This window comes from Nelumbo lutea, chromosome 1 (assembly GCF_056320005.1).
Source record: "Nelumbo lutea isolate HS-2025 chromosome 1, American lotus-T2T, whole genome shotgun sequence".
Classification (NCBI taxonomy): domain Eukaryota; kingdom Viridiplantae; phylum Streptophyta; class Magnoliopsida; order Proteales; family Nelumbonaceae; genus Nelumbo; species Nelumbo lutea.
Window position 1 is genome coordinate 49,327,819 of NC_142684.1, and position 11,546 is coordinate 49,339,364.

General features: G+C 38.9%; 1 protein-coding gene across 1 annotated transcript; it reads left to right on the top strand.

Annotated features, from left to right (window-relative positions):
* Nucleotides 1-1,127: 1,127 nt before the first annotated feature.
* LOC148874578 (uncharacterized) lies at nt 1,128-6,714 on the top strand. The gene is made up of 6 exons (XM_088962144.1): nt 1,128-1,262; nt 3,687-3,794; nt 4,681-4,785; nt 4,879-5,517; nt 6,297-6,383; nt 6,481-6,714. The coding sequence occupies exons 1-6, from the start codon at nt 1,128-1,130 to the stop codon at nt 6,712-6,714; spliced, it is 1,308 nt and encodes a 435-aa protein (XP_088818270.1).
* Nucleotides 6,715-11,546: the final 4,832 nt, after the last annotated feature.

Consider the following 11,546-nt stretch of genomic DNA (forward strand, 5'->3'; position numbering starts at 1 on the left):
ATAACATATCCCACTCTTGAGGTAGCTTTTGAACTAAAATCTGGTTTGATACAACTATTGCCTATATTTCATGGTTTTTCAGGTGAGGACCCTCATAAGCATCTAAAGGAATTCCATTTTGTCTGTTCGAGCATAAAGCACCAAGGTATGACCGAGGACCAGGTAAAACTCATAGCCTTTCCATTTACTTTACAAGATAAAGCAAATGATTTGTTGTATATTCTTCTTCCCAGTTCAATACACACATGGGATGAGATGAATAGGATATTTTTGGATAAATATTTTCCTGCATCCCAGGCTGCTAACATAAGAAAAGAAATATGTGGAGTTCGGCAATTTGGTGGTGAGACACTATATGAATATTGGGAAAGATTTAAACAACTTGTTGTTAGCTGTCCACACCACCAAATACCCGAACAACTATTAATCCAATACTTCTATGAAGGGCTCCAGCCCATGGATAGAAGTATGGTCGATGCAGCCAGTGGAGGAGCTCTAGTAAACAAGACACCCGAAGTGGCCAGGGAATTAATTTCCAACATGGCCGAAATTCACAGCAGTTTGATGCAAGGACAGATGGTACCATTAGACGAGTTAATGAGGTAAGCAATGTTAAATTTAGAAAATCAGATTTCAGATTTAACTGCTTTGGTTAAGTAACTCGCTACAGGACAATGACAAACAACCAGGGTGTGTGGTATCTATTCGATCCCTGGACATCCTACGGACATGTGTCCATCACTACAGGATGGATCGATGCAGCAAATAAGTGTCGTAGGAGGATTCCTAGGCCAGCCCCAGTGAAAGTATGATCCCTACTCCAATTACTACAATCCGGGGGGGAGAGATCATCCAAATCTAAGCTAAGGGAACCAAGGAGGACAGCAAAAATATCAGCCTCACTTTTTCAGTCGACAGCCCCAATTTTCAACACCCATCATAGCGCAAGGCCAACCCCAAATTCAGGTATGTCATTAGATGATATAGTCAAGGCTCTAGCTAATAATACTCAGCAATTTCAGTAGGAAACAAGAGCCAACATTCAGAATTTGGGGAACCACATCAGCCAACTTGCCACTTCCATTAGCAAGTTGGAGGCGTAGAGCTCGGGGAAACTACCCTCATAAATGGTAGTTAACCCAAAAGAGAATGCAAGTGTGGTGGTGTTGAGAAGTGGAAGAGAGTTGCAGCCCCAACCAAGCTCACCATCGAAGGCAGCCAAGGAAGAGGAAAGACAAGGGTCAAACGACAGCCCCAATGAGGTAAAATCCGACCCCCTCTCCCTAAAGTTACTAATGTTGTTGTACCACCTTTTCCTAGCAGGTTAGAAAAGTCTAAGAAAGAGGAATATGAGCAAGAAGTGCTAGAAACCTTTAGGAAGGTGGAGATCAACATTCTTTTGTTAGATGCAATAAAACAAATCCCAAAATATTCAAAATTTTTGAAGGAATTATGCACTAACAAGAGAAGGCTGCGAATTGATGAAAAGGTAAGAGTTTGAGAGAATGTTTCAGCCGTGATCAAGAGGACCCTGCCAAAAAAACATGCTGATCCAGGTATGTTTACTCTACCTTGTGTGATTGGCAATAAACAAATCGAGCGTGCCATGCTGGACTTAGGTGCATCTATTAATGTCATGCCATACTCGATTTACTGTGCATTGAGATTAGGTCCTTTGAAGGAGATTAGAGTTGTTATTCAATTAGCTGACCGTTCTAATGCCTACCCAGAAAGGATTGTTGAGGATGTATTGGTGCAGGTTAACGATTTAATATTTCCAGCTGATTTTTACATCCTGAAGATGGAGGTAAGGGGATGAGAGATCCATCATATGGACGCCCAAAGATTGCGGAATAAAGGGGGTGAATTTCAAAAATTTTTCTCTCCCTTCAACTGGGAATCGCATTCCCTATTTTAGAAAATCATATTTTCAATGATCATTCTTGAACCATAAACTGAACCAAATCTGAATCAAAAGGAGTAGGAGAGAATTATACCTGATCCGGAGAAATAGTATCTCCCAACGAAGGTGTTCACGCCCAAGGAAGGATCCAAAGACTGCTCCCACTGAAGATGGCGTAGTGCAGGATGGAGCAGAATCAGTAGTGTTCTTCTCCAAGAACTCTGTCCTTCGCAAGAATCAGTAGGATGGTACGTGAGCACAACTTCCTTTCAATCATTTCTCAAAGAACTGATGTCAAGATCCAATCTTGACTTCTCCCACAACTGGAGATCGAACTGGCAGACAGGGCGGCAAGAACAGGGAGGTGGCAAGAGAGTATTCGCAGGGTGCAAAATTCTCTCTTCTTGTTTTCAGCACTAAAGAAAATCTGATGCGTGTCTCTAAAGGCTGCCACCCCCTTCTTTCTTTTGTTAACCTAAAAGATCAGCTCCTAATCTCATTAGGAGCTACTTATCCAAATCATATTTGGATCAGCCTTCTCTTCAGGTGATAAGGATAGACCTTTATCTTATCTGCAGATTACATTAGCTTTCTCCTAATCTCATTAGGAGGTTTCTAGATCTGAATCACATTCAGATCTGGACTCTCTGAGTGGATAGGGTCAAGACCCTATCCTATTTGCTAATCCATCTCAGAATTCGCCCCATCAGTAACTAAATAAATGGCCCAGTTCGAAATGAGCTTTAGGCCCATTAAGCTTATGTACTCACTTAACCTTCCTAACTGCTGCCCAGTTGGGCTTCCTTATATGGCGTGGGACCAGGACCTCTCCCTCAGCTACAAGGAACAGTGTTGCACTCTCTACTTGTATGGATCCCGGGAATTAAAACCATTTTGCAAACATTTGAGAAACCATAATATAAATTCTTTTATATCTCATATAAAATATACTTTGCAAAACAAATCTCAATGGTTGAAATCGGCTGCCGACAGTCTTGGTTTCTATCAGTGAGAGTGCATCCCCGATCATTACCTTTGTCCGACAAAGGGGTTGATCATGTCACTATGATCACCCACTTAGATGAATTCTCGGACTGTCCCAACATACCCAGGTTTTGACCCCGCTAAGGATCTCATTGATTGGTACATCAAAGACAGCCCAATCGGACACCTAGTGCAGTATCATAATCGAGTCTAGGGGTCGGGTGTAACTTTTCTGTTTTGCCCATCAATCTCCAAGGTCCAGGGCAATACTGGAAATCTGGTCCAGTTCATAGATTCAATTAATCCTACACTGTATGTGCCTAGGGTCTCACCCTGGCAGCTGAGACAGGCCATCCCAACCGACTTGGTGGCACCAAAGTGTCAGCCTTGTTTGGATAGGTCTCCCCAGACCGACCCACTGGCTGTGAACATTCTAAACTAACACGAGTCTCATTAAGTGTCCAGTTTAAGGGTATTACACAGAAACATACCAAGGGAACATGAATCAAATATGCACTTTTATTCATGTACAATAAACTCATAAAGTACATCATTCTGATTAAAGCTAAGGGCATACAAAACTGTCTAACAGGAGGAGGACACATCCACGAGTTCAGCCCCACTTCTATTAGGAAGGCCATTCATGAAAACGGCCAAAACCAAAATAGATGTGGATGAGGGTACCCTCTCCGTCGAAATCGACGGAGAGATTGTAAAATTTAATATTTTTGAAGCAATAAAATATCCTAGTGAATGTCATTCGATCTGCTCTATTGATACCATTGATTTGATTGTGTAGGAAGTCTTTGGAGAGGAGGACATGGATGATGAACTGGAATACAAGGCACAATCGAACAGGGAAGAGGAGTTCGATGCATCCTGTGATACTCCGGAACAGGAACAAGTGGTAAGTACTTTTGATATTCCATCAAAAATTTCACCCACAAAATTGATGCCTTCTATTTTTCAAGCTCCGGAGTTGTAACTGAAGACCCTACCTGATCATCTAAAATATGCATACTTGGGCAAGAAAGACACTGCCCGTGATCATTGCAAAAGGGTTGACTGAGGAGAAAGAGGAGAGGCTCATCAAAGTCCTAAAGGACCATAAGGCGGCGATTGACTGGACCCTAGCCGACATAAAGGGGGTCAGCCCCTCGATTTTCATGCATAGGATCCTTTTGGAAGATGGTGCCAAACCGGTTAGAGAACCACAAAGAAAACTCAACCCGGTAATGAAAGAGGTAGTAATGAAAGAAGTGCTTAAACTATTAGATGAAGGGATAATTTATCTAATTTCAGATAGTAAATGGGTAATTCCTATTCATGTTGTACCTAAGAAAACTGTGATTACTGTAGTAAAAAATCAAAATTATGAACTAATTCCCATGAGGGTACAAGGTGGTTGGCGAATGGTAATAGATTTTCGAAAACTTAACCTGGCCACTCGAAAGGACCATTTTCCCCTACCCTTCATCGATCAGATGCTAGAGTGATTAGCAGGTAAGGTTTTTTCTGTTTTCTCGATGGGTTCTCAGGATATTATCAGATTGTTATTGCGCAGGAGGACCAAGAGAAAACAACATTCACTTGCCCATTCGACACCTTTTCAAAGATGCATGATGAGTATATTTTCTGCTTTTATTGAAAAATGCATTGAAGTGTTCATGGATGATTTTACTGTTTATGGTGATTCGTTTGATGATTGCCTAAATAGTTTAAGTAAAATTCTAAATATGTGTGTGGAAACAAATCTTGTCTTAAACTATGAAAAATGTCATTTTATGGTGAAGGAAGGCATTGTGTTGGGACATGTAATTTCAGCTAGAGGAATAGAGGTCGACAAGGCCAAAATTGATTTGATTGTGAGCTTACCCTACCCTACAAATGTTAGGGAGGTTTGTTCTTTTCTTGGACATGCAGGCTTTTATCGCAGGTTCATCAAAGATTTTTCAAAAATTGCCCTGCCATTGTCCAATTTGTTGCAAAAGGATGTGCCTTTCGATTTTGGTGATGAGTGCAAGGAAGCATTTGACAAGCTTAAGAATTTATTAACAATTACACCCATTATTCAACCACCCGATTGGAACTTGCCCTTCGAGATCATGACCGATGCAAGCAACTATGCAATAGGGGCTGTTCTATGTCAACGAATAGATGGGAAGAGCCACATCATTTACTATGCTTCCAAAACATTGAATGCTGCCCAAAGCAACTACACAATTACTGAAAATGAGCTACTAGTTATTGTATTTGCTTTAGACAAATTTAGATCATATTTGCTTGGCTCTAAAGTACTTGTATTTTCTGACCATGCAGCTTTGAAATACCTACTAGCGAAGGAATCAAAACCGAGACTAATAAGGTGGATACTCTTGCTCCAAGAGTTTGATTTAGAGATCAAGGATCGAAAGGGAGCTGAAAACTCGGGGGCGGATCACCTAAGTAGGTTGGTGAAAGATGAGGACTCCTCACCCATCAGTGAGTTGTTTCTTGATGAGCAGTTGTTTCACATGAGAGGTATGGTTCCATGGTATGCTGATATTGTGAACTACTTGGTCACCGGATTCTTGCCTAATGACCTTAGCAAATCCATGAAGAACAAAATCAAGTATGAGGCAAAATATTATGTATGGGACGAACCCTATCTATGGAAATTTTGTTCTGATCAAATGATTAGGTGGTGTATCCCTGAGGAAGAGCAGATGTCGATTCTAATTTTTTGTCATAATTATGCTTGTGGTGGCCATTTTGGGCCAAGGAGGACTGCTCAAAAAGTCTTGGATAGTGGGCTGTATTGGGCAACCCTATTTAGAGATGCATACTTGTTTTGTAAAAATTGTGAAAGATGTTAGCGAATAGGTACACCATCTCGTAGGAATGATATTCCCCAAACCCCCATTCTTATATGTGAAATATTTGATGTTTGGGGTATTGATTTCATGGAACCCTTTCCTCCCTCTTGTGGTTTTTCTTATATACTTTTGGCAGTCAATTATGTCTCAAAATGGGTGGAAGCCAAAGCCACCAAGACTGATGATTCTAAATATGTTGTAGGATTTATCAAGTCTAACATCTTCGGTAGGATTGGCATTCGTCGAGCCATCGTAAGCGATCAAGGGACCCACCTTTGCAATAGAACCGTCGAAGCCTTGTTGAGAAGGTATGGGGTGCATCACCGAATCGCCACTGCCTATCACCCGTAGACTAACGGGCAAGCTGAAATTTACAATAGAGAGGTAAAATCCATCTTGGAAAAGACGGTGAATCCAGGAAGGAAGGATTGGAGCCTACGTCTAGATGATGCTCTCTGGGCATATCGAACAGCTTATAAGACCCCAATAGTTATGTCCCCTTACAGGTTAATTTTTGGCAAATCTTGCCACTTGCCGGTCAAAATTGAACATAGGGCCTATTGGGCAATCAAGCGATGCATCATGATGGAAGAAGCAGGGAAAGAAAGGAAGCTCTAGTTGCAAAAGCTGGAAGAGTTGAGGTTAGAGGCATATGAAAATTCAAGAATCTACAAAGAAAAGACCAAATTATTCCATGACAATGTACTCTTAAGAAAACAATTTAAAATTGGACAAAAGGTCTTATTGTACAATTCTCGACTCCAACTCATGCCAAGTAAGATGCGTTCCAAGTGGCTGGGTGCACTTATTGTGACTAATGTATTTCCTTATGGTGCAGTAGAGATCAAAAGTCTAGACATAGGTAAGATCTTCAAGGTGAATGGGCATCGATTGAAGTTGTTCCACGATGATGCAAATGTCTCCTCTACGGTAGACATCTCGTTGGACATTCATCGGTATTCATTGGATTAAAGGAGTAGAGAAGAACGTCGAGCATAACGACGTTAAACAATTGCGCTTGTGGGAGGCAACCCATTGTGTTTAGTTAGTTTTGTTATTTTGTTTGGTTTTGACTTTTGTGTTTAGTAGGAACCCAACAATATGAATAGGGAAGTACCCCCAAATCCTTCTACTTCATGCATAATCACATACATTGGGGACAATGTATAAGTTAAGTGTGGGGGGATTAGGGAAACCTGATGGAAATTTGCGATAACCCTAGCATGCTTTGATCATCACTTCTTAACCTTACCTTTTAAAATTTCTTCTCCTGGAAGCTTATTATTGAACGATTTCAACTTATTAGAAATCATGCGCCTAGGCTGAATAGATAGGATAGGATGCAAGTATGACTAACTAAATCTCTCTTGGCTGCATATGGTACCTCATTATTTTAATCGATCAATAGGCAAGATGCATAAGGGTTTGATTGATTTTCACATAATTATCTATAAAACATGGTAAGTTTATTCTAGAACTTGCTGTGTTAGGCATATTGAGATCACGATCAATAAATTCATGGATCAAGCGGCGAGACCCTGTGATTCTTATCCAAAAAAAAAAAAAAAAAGAGAGAAGGAAATATTTCGTGACTAATGTGAGATGGAGCATAAAATGCACTCACATCTAGAAGCGAAGGGAAAATGTGAGATGGAGCATAAAATGCACTCACATCTAGAAGTGAAAGGAAAGGGTGAGATGGAGAATAAAATGCACTCACCCTAGAACTCCAACCCAATTCTCACCTTCAGATCCTTGGAATTCATACTAAGTGGTGGAGATGTGATGCATAGCAAGTTTATGGCAATAACACACCTTGTTTTGACCTAAGAAACAAGAAAGATAATTGAATCTGGCTGAATTGGTTTGTTAAAGCAATGGGTACTTCTTCAGTCCAAGAAGGTTCAGCCGGTGGAAGGCTTGTTTCCTTGACTATCGATTTAACCTGGGACCATGAGGAATGGTGGTTTGCGATCACTCTTCGACGAGAAAAAGGGGAGAAAGAGATGAAAGGGGGAAGGTTACCAAGACTGGACTGAAGCATGCAATGGACCAGGCCTCGTATAGAGAAGAAGAAAAGAAATTCAATAGTTAGTTTCTCTTGTATTGGTTGAGTTTTGCCTTGCCCGAGGACGGGCAAAGTTTAAGAGTGGGGGGATTTGATGAGACCAAAAAGAACCCTATTTTTATCCCCTAATTTTCATATTTTCACATTACTTTAGCACTTAAATGGACTAATTACTCTTGTATTTCGATTCAGGGCAATAAAGAAGGCAATTGGAAGAAAACTGGGCAAATCGGGTGATTTTTCACAGTTTTGGCGATAGTCAGTAATCTGGGAATAACTCTCAATTCCAGACTCCGAATTAGATAATTCAAGAAGTTTTAGAAAGATGAAAGAAAGGCCCACAACTTTTATGTTTTGGGTTTTGGCAGATTCGCTCCGCATCGAGTAGGAAACCGGGATTGAAATCGGAGCAAGTTTGTAGCCAGACCCATTTCACAACTGAAGCCCAACTCGTAGAAGAACCTGGAAGCAGCCCAAATTATCAGAGATGCCCAACTTGGATGCAAGAGCCTAGAGTCCTAATTCTAATGTAACCTCCAAGGAGGGAGAGAGTCTTATTAGATCTGAATTTTTAATGTAATCCTATAAAGATAAGAAGGTTGGGGATTAGATAAGAGATAGGATAGGATTAGTTCAAAGAAAATCAGGACTCCCTGAAGATAAGATGATCTCCTAGAAGGAGTTGGAAAACAACCATCTCCTTTGGCTATATAAAGAGGGGGCGGACCAGCTCTAGCATCACTCACCCCAAGATCCAAGAGATCACCAAGCAACTCAAGCTACCAAGAGAGCAGTTCGGCCATCGAGAAGAAACGCATGGAGGGTTCGAAGATCATGAGCAGCTAAACTTCTCTTTTCTGGTTCAAGGGGAGGTCCGATTGAGTCATTGTGAGGTTCTGTATTTAATTTCAGTTCTTGTTTTCTAATTCAAGTATTCATTGATTTTGGTGCATATTTTCATTGGATTTTAATGTTAATTAGTCTGACAAACTGAATTAATGTTGATTTTCCTATTGCTATTCATGATTTCGGTGATCCGTAATTGTCACGAATAGTGGTACAAGTAGCAATTAGGTTAATATCTTTTTGGGTCAATTGTTCGTGACAACCTTTGACCAATGTATTGACATGGTTTAACCTAAAAGGAATCGATGGAACAAGATGCAATAATTGTAGCTATCTCAATTATTGTTGTTTTGGTTTAACTGTTTTCACAAATCTTAATGCCATTACTGGTTAATATGGAACGCTATCGCACCCAGTTGAGTAGTGATAAGTATTGATCGAATGCTGGGTTTGATAAGCTGTATTAGGAAAACACAAGGTTTATTATGGCTATCCTAATAAATCTAAGGTTAAATGCTTGAATTGCAAGATTTGCTGGGATACCTATGATTGATGGCCAATTGGCAAAACCGAACCCCTGAACCAGAATTCGGTATGGCTGATTTCTCTTGTTTGCTTGCTATTTCTTCTTTTAATTTCAGTATTTAATTTTCCCACTCAGTAATATTATCCATTCGGCTAAGAGACTACTGTTAGCTCCCTGTGGGATTTGACCTAGTACCACTTTTACTACAAATATCTTATTGTGGTACTAGCATTAATTTTGAGGGCTTCGACAAACCCGTCAGTAATCTTGGCCGAATTATTCTTGTTTCTTGGATTGTTTGAATTGCTTGAGAAAGGGTTTAGGTAATCAGATCAACTAATCAAGAAAACAGATTGAATGCATTTTAGAGATAACATGCATGATTCGTTTGGCATTCATTCAACAAGAATGGGTTTCCTACGAATTCTTTGTTTTTAATGCATCTATGGCGATTAAATTTCTGATAGAGATATAGGAATTATTGCTCATAGATAGAGTGGGCTGTGCTCAAGAGAGGCTGCTCATACAATTAGGGTTTAGCCAACCCAAGACTAAATTCACTTTTATGTTTATTAAATTTCAAATTATTTAGTAAATTGTTATTGATTCGTAATTTATGTATGATATTATGCTAAGTTTATTATTGTTTAAAATTTTTAATCTTGTTATAATTTGTTATTATAAATTAAGTATAATATTATTGTAATTAAATTTTACAATTATTATGATTTTTTTTATTAATTTGATCATTTTTAAATTAAAATTATTATAATAATATAAAATTATTATAATTAATTATTAAATTTTCAATGACAACATGAAAAATATTACATGTAATTGTAATAGGTATTCTAATTGTTAAATTTTAATACATTTATTATTTTACTTATTATATTATTTATTTTATTCTTATTAGTCTTTTAGATATATTTTACTCATCTTAATATTATTTGAGATAGAGAAGGAGAGATAGGGGGTTTGGAAAGAGGCATTAGAATTAGGTCGCTTATTGTGAGATAGGTTAGGAGATGTTTTAGGATGAAGTTTTAGCTGGGGAGATATTTTAGGAGAATTTTCAGGAGAAGAGAGGATTTAGTTGATTGGGAATGTGTGTGTATGTGTGTATGTGTGTGTGTGTGTGTGAGAGAGAGAGAGAGAGAGAGAGAGAGATTTTAGGGATAAGTAAGGGGATTATTGCCCTATATATGTTGTTTCCTTGTTGACTACCATGCTATATATATATATACGATTGGTTGTGTACATCAAGCTGCTCTTGACTGTTTTTTTAATGGTTTTTGAATAATTGTTGATCTGGATGGTCGTATTTTCCACCTAGAAAATCATCTGGGCAACTGCTTCCATTTCATTCCCGAATAAGAATTTTAACCAAAACCATTGACCTAGGCGGTTGAACCATTGACCCATTCAACCCGGATGGCTAAAGTAATTTTGGCTCCGGGTCTTTTTCAAAACATTTTTGTTTTGACCCATAACCCTCCGAATAGACCAATAAATGCAGGCAGAATTGATCGCAAAGTCTCCACTATAACCAGCAAGAGACTTCATCAACCAACCAGTTGGCACTCTGCAGCGGCTAAAACAAAAAAAAAAAAAGAAAAAAAAAACAAAAGTCATAGCCTTTTATTTATTGTTGTGGCCTCACCAAGATGTTAGTTCAAGGTGGGGTCACATCTATATATCAAAGGCTTTGATATTGTTGTTTCAGCACAGCACTAGGACAATGTTGTAGTAAATCTGGTTTGGTTTCTCCATTCAACAATGCTGCTTCCTTCAATCTTGGAACTATGCAAAGAATGAATAGAAAAATTTAGAGTTGGACTATGATACAAAAGGGACATGATATTTATCAAAATTCATCATGCCTCTACAACAACATAGATTTTCCCATAAATTTAATATGAACTTAAATTAATTATAATATCAATTTTATATTAGTCCTTTTTGGTTTGACAGAGAATACGAGATAGAAAGTTGAACAAATTTTGTATAATTCTTTAAGAACTTTCCCTCACTTTCTATTCTCTTATTTTTCTTTCAAACTAAACACAACCTTAATGTCAATGACATGCAAATTATATGATTCTTGAGTGCTACGCTACGTGTTGTTTAGTTAATTTGATTGAGTTGAGTAATTACTTGACTACATATCGTAGATCCAGCATGCATTGGAAACATCTCCCATACTTGTCATTGGGACATGTCCACAATACACGGTTGGGATGTGCTGTGTAGCGTTTGTGGGGCACACAATGTGGAGTGCAGATGTAAAATCCAGGATCAAACCCATGGAACTACAAGCTATTCCTTATATGGCTAGTGGGTCTCATTTGCACCCTGCTCTAT